The sequence below is a fragment of the Microtus oregoni genome, unplaced genomic scaffold, assembly GCF_018167655.1.
Source record: "Microtus oregoni isolate MIOR12 unplaced genomic scaffold, Mior012 000030F_ref0000283, whole genome shotgun sequence".
Classification (NCBI taxonomy): Eukaryota; Metazoa; Chordata; class Mammalia; order Rodentia; family Cricetidae; genus Microtus; species Microtus oregoni.
In genome coordinates, this window is record NW_024543089.1 from 8,603,652 (window position 1) to 8,614,450 (window position 10,799).

The 10,799-nt window shown below is 41.3% G+C and overlaps 1 protein-coding gene across 3 annotated transcripts in view; it reads right to left on the reverse strand.

Annotated features, from left to right (window-relative positions):
- Ncam2 (neural cell adhesion molecule 2) overlaps positions 1–5,885 on the reverse strand; it is a 402,352-nt gene extending 396,467 nt beyond the window's left edge. For all 3 annotated transcript variants that reach the window (XM_041678551.1, XM_041678550.1, XM_041678552.1), the window contains exon 1: positions 5,609–5,885. In XM_041678551.1, the coding sequence (XP_041534485.1) occupies positions 5,609–5,663 (55 nt within the window). In that variant the 5' untranslated portion in view covers positions 5,664–5,885. The remainder of the gene's footprint in view (positions 1–5,608) is intronic.
- Positions 5,886–10,799: the final 4,914 nt, after the last annotated feature.

Sequence of the window (10,799 nt, forward strand, 5' to 3'; positions counted from 1 at the left end):
TTCTGAGTGTGGGGGCCATGGACACGGGCATACTTGACCTAACAAAAGCCACACACTTAAATAAGTCTGACTTTCCCTTCCCCGAGATGCCATCATCTCTTTCTAAGTCCTCAGGTAAGATTTGAGTTCATTAATACCTGCCTAATCCTTGTCAGGATTAAGGGTGGCTTGATCTTCTGCAGATCTTCTGCAGGCAACCACAGTGACTCTGAGTTCATAAGCACAACCATCTTGTCCTATTCAGGTGATGTAATTTTATTGTTTTTCTGATTCGTACAATCTAAACTTTTACATCTATAAAAAATTTGGTGTTGTGTAATGTGCATTCAGCACGTGGAAATTAGAGCTCTAGCTATTACCCACATCGTTTTCTATTTGATACTCATTTAAGTCACTTATCCTAACTATGTGTCTACGCTAAGCATCCAGTGTAACTCAGAGCTCAAGATCTTTTACTGACATCACCTTGACAATTGAAAACTCATACATATGTCTTCCGTTTGTAAATGGAGACTCCTGTAAGGTTGTTCATTATACAATGTATGCAACTGTTCTACGACTTTTGCCTATGGAGGTTCTTCAACATAACAGATATAAAGAAATAAACAAATAAATGTATAATTAAATGATAAGAGTTCCAGCCATCAATGAATTTAACAGTCTTTAATCGTATAAGATATTTCTAATTACAAAGCAAATTTTGCTGATTTTATATAATTGAATACGAGGTCTTTCAATATGTTATTAACTTTTATCTTCCTGCTTATTATTGAATATAGTGAACAAAATCTAAAATAAAAAGCTTGATATTTTACACTGTGCCAACAGGTATCAGTTTCCCAGCTATCCTTCATGGTTGAGCATCAAGACCAAGCAATAGGATATGTGCAGGTCAAAATTTGAAATGAACAAATTAATGTTCTAAGAATTACAGCTACTTCTTCAAGGTCAAGAGCCCCTAGGTAGTCTGTGCCTTATGATCTCAAAGACAATGACTTTGACTTTCCCTGTGAAATAATTTTAATAATGCAGAACCAAAAACCTGTAATCAGCCTGAAGATTCTTAAACATGTCTTCCCTTGTCTATGATAAAGATTCTCAAAATTCTTTTGCACCAATTTTAATTATTTAAATCTAGGAAAGTCTGGCCCATGACATCATAGCCTTCTAACATAACTGGTGGTACTTGATTAACTGATAGAGGCACAGTAATGTATGTCCCTCAGAAGAAAATGCTGTCGGCTATTTAGTATGAGCACCTGTATAATATAAAACAGCAAAGATCCATTAAAATATTCAAAAGGGTTCCACAGAAAAGTACATGTGTTTGCTGAACAATTAATGACAGCTTAACTCAGTTAATTGGCAGAATGTTACTTTTAATAAAAGTGCTGGTTGCTTCTTAATGTGTTCTCCTATCATGTAATTTGGAAAATTAAAAGCAATTTATAATCTTTTAAATAGCCTTAGCCTCAATATAATTGGCAGGATATAAAGATGCAAGGAATTTAAAATTTTCAGAATTCAGTAAAACCTAAGAACCAAGCATAATTTCTTTATAAGAATACTAATATTATTTAAATGATTGTGTATATTCCAAGAGCCAGATTAATGTCATTGTGGATAAAAATAACAACAGAAGCCCAGATAAGACTCTTTCTCCTGTCTCCTATCAATTGAACATTTTCCTTTACACTATCAGAAGTCCATTGTTAAGATGATGACCCTGGGAAAAAAATAAGTCAGAATGATTTTCCCAGGGTCAAATGCCAGAGAAAGCAGCAGGATCAGGTCGAGAGACTTCCAAATGCAGATGCTCTACTTGCGTTTCAGCTCCTGTACCTCAAAATAAGCCCCACTATTCAGCTGGCTACTAGCTTCAGACTGGCGTTCATTGTTTCACAACAAACCAGCTCATTGGGAAAGAAGGCCATTTTTATTTACAAAATTATATGAAGCTTGACCTTTTTCCTTTACTGAATGAGGTTCTTTTGTTCCCTTAATTGCTTCTTCTGTAAGATATTAAGTCTGAGAGGACCTAAGTCCCCTGTGTTGATGAAAAAACTCATCTGACACTCGGGACTTACCAACTTCTCCTATTTGCCCACTGGGCTCAGATTCAGCTTGGGAAATGAAAGTGAGAGCAGCAGGCATCACGTAGGGGAGGGAATACTTTGGGCTATTCACTGACAAAAAAAAAAAAACCCATTAATTTACAGAGCCTATCTTTCCTAAGTTAAATGTACATGCAGTTGATTCAATAGAAATCTCACACAGAAAGGATGCAGGCAAAGAAACAGAGTAGAGTAGACAGATAAAGGCTTAAAGAGAGGCCATTAGCTGTTACAGCCTATACATAGGGGCCATTTGTGGACTTGTAGCTAGTAGGCACCCACACATCTGTGCCCTGTCTTCAGAAGGTACAGATCTCTAGTGATCAGTCACTTACTATCATTTCCCCAGAAAGAAAAAGTGTAAGCAGATATCCAGATTCTCTCAGTGAGTGGGCATTGCACAGGTCCCCTGCCCGTGATTTAGGCTTAAGGATGCAAGACATGGCTGACACGGATTGAACTGAGTAGACTAGCACTGCTAGGTTTCAGTGGAACAGTGCTTCTGTTTTTCATATGTGAACAACAGTAGCAGACTGGATGGAATGAATAATATTAAATGATTCTTAAAAGAAAATGAAAATAATCTTAAGCATGCAAGAAGTTTGAGAAGCAACCCTTTCCTATTTCAGTTTGAGAATTTGACTAAAAGACAGAAAATGCCCTGTTACTGAGAGTCTCAGTAGAGATTTATGACAACAGAGGCTGTGACCAAGTCTTAAGAATAAGGGAAAGGCAATCGCACAAGTCAAAGAATTATACATTTCTTCCCATGGGCAACTGCATTCAAAGTTAACAACTTCCCTTCATTAGATAGTAATCCTTCAGTGGAAATGGTAGGCTTTTAAAGGAACATTTCTATTTCAATTTTTAATAATAAAAAAAGCTTTCACTAGCATGCACAATAACACAGGTTGAAAGTAAGCTATTAGGCCTCGTTAGCTAATTATGGTATTGGCATCCACTTAAGTTAGCTGGTTTTTCACTTGGGTCATTTTCGTCCATTCAACTGTTGTGGTTCAAAACGTTTTGACTACATAAAAGGGAATACTTCATCGTTGCCTTTCCCCAGTCAAACTGCACACCACTTTCCCCAACCAACAGCTTCAATCATGCTCCATAAAATCCCCTGCAAGTGTCTTGTTGGAATCATAAATCAGCCAGCTGAGGCTTTAGTATTTCCAACGCGAGCCTGAGGGTCACTGGCTGGTAGGTTTTCATGGCTCCATCACAAAATAAACATACAAAAGAATAAACAGAAATGTGAGTTACACACGGTTCATTAAAAAAGGAAAAACAGCTCCCAGTGGTGTGCCGGATACTTGCGGCTGCACCCTTAATTAGAGAAGAAAACAGCAGCCTAGAGAAACTAGGCTCTGGAATAAGGACTTCTGTTTCCAGGCATCTTTGACTTCATTACGACACATGGCACAGCAATAGTACATGCTTGTTCACACAAAAGCTAGTTCCCCCGGATACTCAACTATGGCTCTCTGCATGTCATACCACTGCACTAGACAGAGAGATCTTCTTTACAAAGATGCCATCCTTCTGCCCTGTTTCGTTGACAGGGAATATGGGTTCCCCTGCAGGCATGCTTCCGTTCCACAGTTCTTCTCTGTAACTACCCTCTGCACTGATTATAAATCAGCTGAATCACAATTTCAAATAAATGTTCCATATAGAGAACCAAGGTGCATCTGTCTTTGTATACTATTTCTACCTAGATACTTAAACATTCCAGCCTCCCTCCTATCCCTGAATTCCAACACCCTTCGCATCAGCAATGATAAATGCACAGACTGGAAACCTGAGCTGATTTTCTCCAGACACAGGGTAATCATCAACCTGCAGGAACTTGTCCCATATTACTCTACACTACACTCACCTAATTGCATCTAAGTTACATTCTCAGCCTGTCTGTTCAGATTCAGACCGGTCTGTGTTATAAATGAACAGTTAAACACAACCAGCAGCCTTCCAAAAGTGACAGCTTGTATCTTGTCGTGCACACGGATATGGCATGCTGATCTTTGCAAGAGAAGTGACTGAATTAATGAACGAGACTAATATTAGCTTCAGATGAATCTATCTGCAATTTTTCCAAGACTAATATCTCCCATCCTATGTTAGAATAAGAAAAAGAGGAGCTCCTGACTGAGGCACTTTATAAATGAGAGAAATATCCGGCGTGTGCATTCTAACTTTGGAACATAAAAATCTGCATCCAATCGCGGTTCATCATTTACTAACACTGTAGTTTGAAGAGAAGGACAGAGAAAGGAAGGATTTTACATCTAAAATGCCAAGCCCTGCTGAAGAATGATAGAAGGACAGTGTGAGCAAGAGCAGAAACAATCATTTCTTGCTTAAAATGGAGTTCTACCACCCCCTGCTGGACCAAATGAGCAACACCGAAGAGGTGAAAAAATGCTTAGAATTGGATTTAGAGAAGATATTTTAACTTATCTTGAAATTTATTAATTTCATACAAAATGCAGCACAAACAATATGGCATTTTTATACTTTCCAACAAAATGAAAAACCATGAGTATTCCCATTGCCTTTAACGACTTCCACTATCTCACATTTTGACATTTTGTCTACCACATTAAATGTCCAAACTTGTCTGGACAGTTGAAAACCTTTCGAATGATTGTGAATATATTTTATGCGAACGTATACTATGTAAGACAAAAAGATAAATTCATATCTTCTGTACAGAAGGCTAGCAGAGATCGCTTCCATCAATTGTCCCTAGGGTTATTCTACACAGTCTTTTTTCCTCCCCCACCCAAATTAAAAAAAATGCTCCACAACCTCCCAAATCCCTTACAGGTGTAATTCAAATCGGATGTTAGAACGTGTTCGGATTTTTCTATATTCACAGGAGGGTGCGGGTCACAATGAATGCCTGCAACACAACCCTAGTTTTAGCCATTTGCTGTCTTACAGCATCTATGGCCCGTTAGTTTCCAACATAAATAAGCCATCAAACGTTCACTTCACAGCCAAGAATAGGTGTTGGGAAAGGAGAAAAGAATCTCCAAGAATTGAATTTCTTGCACACCACAGAGATTTTTTGATAAAAGACTTTAATGCTGATAGTTTTTGTCGCTTCTGTAAAACACCACTGTGCCCTTCCCTTCCGCAACCTCAGATATTTAACTATGAATACACACCAACAACACTCATCCAATTTCGGGTAATAAGAGAGAAAGCCAAAAATCCCAGAAGAAGAAGCAGTTTCCCCCGATCTCTCTCCCACCGATGCCTAGCTCCAATTCTTCACGGTCTCCTCTTATTTAAGGGTCCTTCGAGCCAACAGAGAAAATTTTAGGGACAGCCAAAAGAAAGAGCTAAAATCCTAACAGTCGCCCGGAGAAGCACGGCAACTTTGGTGCCTTGGTTCCATCGCTCCAGTGCCTCGCTCTTTGCCTCTCTGGGTTGGGTGGAAGGGGGAGGGAAAGTAAAGCCAGAAAGCCGCACACTCCTACCTTGCCCGCTACTGACAAGCAACCCGAGCAGGTAGAAGGAGAAGAGGAGGCTCATGTTCAGGACGTGACACCGGCGGACAGTTCCAAAGTTATTAAGTCCAGCCCCGGAGAGAGAACCTTCCGCTGCCACGGCCGCCTCTGCTAGCCCGCCGCTGCTCCTGGCTGCCCCAGCCGCCCGCAGCCCGCGCGCTCCTCCTCGCAAAGTGACTGCAAGCTCCGCGCCTTGCCGCACTATATCCAGGCAGCGGCGGCGGCGGCAGCAGCGGCCGCCGCGGCGGCAGCGGAGCCGGCGGGAGGAGGCGGGGGCGGGACGGGGCGGGGAGGCGCGGCCCCGGCGGATCCCTCCGCGCGCACACCGTCTCAGCCAGCCAGGCGCGGCCCCGGGATTCGTCCGCAGTGGAGCCCCCAGCCACGGGTTCGAGCTCAGGCGCTTCTAGCTTAGCGAGGCTGACGTGAGATGACCCCCGCGGAGAAAGCAAACCACATGGGGCGACGATGCCTTGCGCTCACAGGTCCTTCTTAGAACAGCGAAGCCGGCATATTTGAAGATTCATTTCTCTTCCAGCTCCCGCAGGTGCTTTAGGGACCCTCCTGCACTGTGGAGGGCGAGCCTCATTTGCACAGGGCTCAGAAGGTTGGGGAGGCAAGGGGCTGCTGTTGCATCCGTTAGTACCTTCTGAAGGTAGAAGTGGCAGGGTCTGTGTCTGTCGGGGATTTAACTGGAGTCTGGGCTGACCCACTCAGTGCTTTCACACTTCCCTGTGGAGAAGAGTCCTCTGGAGTGGGTTTCCTATGCGCTGACCATGATCAGCCCTGTGAGGTTAGATCTCCCCTTTAGAGTGTGAAGAGGAAATTCCTGGGATGTAAATGAAGGGATTGAGCTAGCATTCTTCCTCAAGTGAGTCACCTCTAAGCCCCACCACACAGCATCCCTCAAAACTGAGTGCCTGTGTCACCCACACGTGCTCCCAGTTCTCATAGGTGTGTGAGACCTGAAAGGAAAGTGTGGTGCTCTGGTGTGAGATCCCCTCACCCGAAGTCTGGGGTTGATCCCGATTTTTGCTGATGGAATAGGGAAACAGTGTGGCACTTTTATGTGACTCCTGAGACAAGAGACTGGTAAGAGACATGATCTGTGGCTTCAGGGCCCTTGTCTCCTCCTAGGGTCATACTGAACAATTGCAGCTGACAACAGGTTCTTCCGCCAAGCCCCTGCCCTCCCTCCTTAGAATGGTCAACTAACTCATCAAAGACTTCCCGTGCTTCTCTCATCAGCAAGGACTGAAAGAAAGGTCAAGGTAGAAGCATGGACAGGCTCAGAAAACCTGACCATACCCCCAAAGAATTGCTTTAGGAGGGCTGCGGTTGAGCAGATGGGGGCTAGCAATAATACTAGATAGTACAGTTCCAGTATCCAGAGAGTATAGTGTCTGTTATTTGCTCTTGTGGCCTGATTCATGGAGAAGATTGACTTTCTTAGTCCCTGGAGTAGGCTTTGTGGAAGGAGGTGAGGGGAAGCTTTAAGAATCAAAATGAGCCATGCTAAGCTCTTTGAAGTCACTCTGTGCTCCTCATGCTCCAGAACCTCAGGCTCCAGAACCTCTTCTGCATTTTGGGTTTATAGTGGATGCTGCAACAAGGGAGATCTTTACCAGGACACTACCCCTGCACCTTGTATTATTCCCGAGTTGCCCCCAGTGCATTTAGGGATCTCATAGTGAAAATATTCTAGGAAAGGGTGAAGTAATGTGTTTATAGGTGTGAAAAACTAACAACTAATAGTGGGGGGTTTTGTTTGTTTGTTATTTACATTTCTTGATTTTCCTAGGGCACTGAATGAATGCACACATGCAAAATCAACCATAGAAGACTCTTAAAAAGGTAAAATGGGTGACAAATAATCTCTTCCCCACGATGCTTGCAGGTTTTCAATCTGATACCTGCAATAGCCAAGTGTAGTGTGTACTAGCTCAGTTCAAGATCATGAACTCTCATGTGAATTCGCCTACAGCCAAGTACCTATTGCAGACATTCACAGTCATGTGTGTGCAAACGCACGCACACACACACACACACACACACATACTATACACACACAGAACAAGGACATACACTTAATAATGAAAGAAATATTGTTCTGCAAGTGTGTCCTTCTTTATATTATTAGGAGCCAATTTACTTGAAAGAAAATAATAGAACTATGACAGAGAACTATTTGATAGTCTGTAAAGTCACTTGAGTACCAGATTTCTTTAAGACATGGAAGGAGAACAAAGGAAGGTAGCAATGGTTCTTCATCCATTAGTGCAGCTTCTTACTAAATGTTTATATTATAATATTGTATCAAGAGCCCAAAATCTGTTGTGTATTTATACTGGTGTATTTTTGACAGAAGAGACAGATTTTCTTTTTTTTTTTTTTGTGTGTGTGTGTGTGTGTGTGTGTGTTTGTGTGTGTGAGGGGGGGGGTTAGTTTTTTTGTCAGTATGACACAAATTAGAATCATTTGGAAAAAAGGGGACTACATTTGAAAATTTGCTGTGTGGGCAGATAGCATGTTCTGGGCTACTGATGAAAACAGGCTAAGCAAGCTATGATGAACAAGCCTATAAGAAGCATTCCTCCATTCCATCTAGTCTAGCTCCTGTTTCTGCCTTTTTTCCTTGAGCTTCTGCCCTCAATGTCCTTTGTGATAGACTGTGTTTGAGTCATATAAAGCAATGATTCTTTACTCCCTGGATGATCATATCATGGTGCTTTATCACAACAATAAAAAGCAAACTATGTTGGTGTGGAAAAACTGATTGAACAAAATATTGTCCCTTAGTTATCTGTACAGGAAATATTTGATCCTCCCTAGATTTGGTAGTAATCTTGATAAAGAGGTCAGATATAAACAAAAATTATCAAATAAATCAGATTATAAACATATAAAGAATGATAAAGGGGAATTGCTATTATTGGTAAAAGAGAGAGGTAGGGGCAAAGAGGAGGAAGAGAGGGAGAGAAGGGAATATTTTCTAAGTAGCGTTATTAAGAATGGATTCAGGAAGAAAAGAGAGAAATTGGGCAGAATAGGCTGGACAAGGAGAAGCTGAAGCAAGGGCTAGAGTTCTGAAAGTACCCCGCCTGGAACATAGAACAAAGTATAAAGGAGACGGCTCAGTCTGTAAAGCAGTTCTCATGAGGTCTGACCACATCACAAAGGGGAAAAGCTGCACGTTGCAGCATGGGTCTGTTGTGCTCACACACTTTATGTAGAGACACAGAAGCCGTGAGTCTCAGCAAACTGGCCCCATGATCAGTGAAAGAACCTGCCTCAAAATGACAACCAAAAGAGAAGGTGGAAACTTGTGGAATCAGACACATGAAATCAATTTCTGGCTTCCGTATGTACACGGATATGTGCTGACAGATAGGTGAGCATATGCACACACAGGCACACACACAGAGGGAGATTTAAAATAGTACATTGTGTAAAACACAAAGTTGAGTTAGACTTAGTAAAGGGAGATAGTACAATGTTCTGCAAAAATCAAACAAAAAAAAATTCCCCAAACAAAGACCGCTGCATTTTCCACCATATTATCTATGAGTCAAACACTGCAGCTGAAGATGGAGCCAACAAAGGGAGATATTCACTTAACAAACACAGGGGTACAGATTCAAGTCATCGTTCACAAAAGGAGAAAATATATAAAAGAAAATGGTGAGCGTACCCAACCTCATGGTTAGAGACTAAATTACAAGTCATCATGGTGTCCTCCCTGCCCCAGAGGATTATCCACTCAAGGTTTTATGAGTGTTTCTTATTACCATCTAAATTGATCTTATCAGACATCCAGCAATCCGGGTGCCAAATAGTCCGAAAACTTTCACTATTTTTTATCCCAAAGTAAACTAGTGTATCTCATAAGCACATTCATTTCCCTCTTCACTGGCAGGGTGAGCTGCTTTTATTTGCCTGGGTCAGTTTTTCATCTGTCAACAGGTTGACAGTGTAAAGGTAACACCTAAAAAAATTATCTCTGCACACTGTCCCTGTCTTCAATCAGACAACATGCTTCTCTCCTACCAAGATAATTTGTCTACCAATATGGCCAAGCCATGCACACTGTGGACAATACAGACAGCTAAGAAATGCATCCCTGTATATGGCCAAAAATTTACAAGTAACACAAGGTATCTATTTTCTACCCACCTGAGAAAGATTTCAGAGGCATTTCACGGCGCTTCCATTATTTCATTTATGAAAAGCAAAGCAAGTTGAACAGAACTCAGGAATCTATGAAGAACTGAGTAGTAAACAACACCAACGGGAGGGGATGCATGGGTAAATGAGAGAAGATAAATTTGATTTAGAAGAATCAATAAAATGAACATGAAGGAGTTGCAGGGAGATAGAAAACGATAAGGTGCATTATATGTGGAAATTATCTTCTCAGGGAGATTCTCCCTCTTACATCTGCAATCTGTTCCTGCAAAAAGCATGCAGGAGTATAAACTTTATATAGAAGCTGGGTTTGGACAGTGTGCTGTGGGCGGTGTTTAAAAGTTGTGTTTATTTCCCGATCTCTGGTATTATTTTTGTTTACTCTGACTGTTGACAGAATACATAGGCGTCAAAATTATACTATTAGGAGATAGGACATTCCATGTGTCCGTTTATATTTTTAAAATGTCACAAACCATTATACCTATTCATTTACTTGTCTAGAAAATTGCCTGTTTGGGTTTTTCTATTACCACAAAAGAGGAAAAATGTGCACTGTGTGTACAGACAGATAGCCCGAGACCTCTGTAAATAGACAATCATGCTTCTGCTTCCTGTCTCCATTTATACCACTTGTTCTAATGATTATGTCTTTAAAATAATTTCTATGTCCTTATTGCTACAGTATTTTAGGTGTTTTATTAGGCTATTTCTACACATGTAACAGCTGATCTACAGTGGTAGAGTCAGATCTTAACACTTCCATTTGTAAGTGCTGTACTAGCTTAACGGTCCTTTTTTGAAATTAAGAAAAGGAAGAGGCAGACTAATGGCACGAAGGTTCCCTAGTCATCACGCATTCTTACTTTTTAATTTCTTTTAAAATGTATGGGGTCATATTCCTTCCTGGCTACTCCATGTTCCCTCTGGACAGATAATTTCTCACTTCTTTTGAAATTATGCAATAATAGCCTCCAAT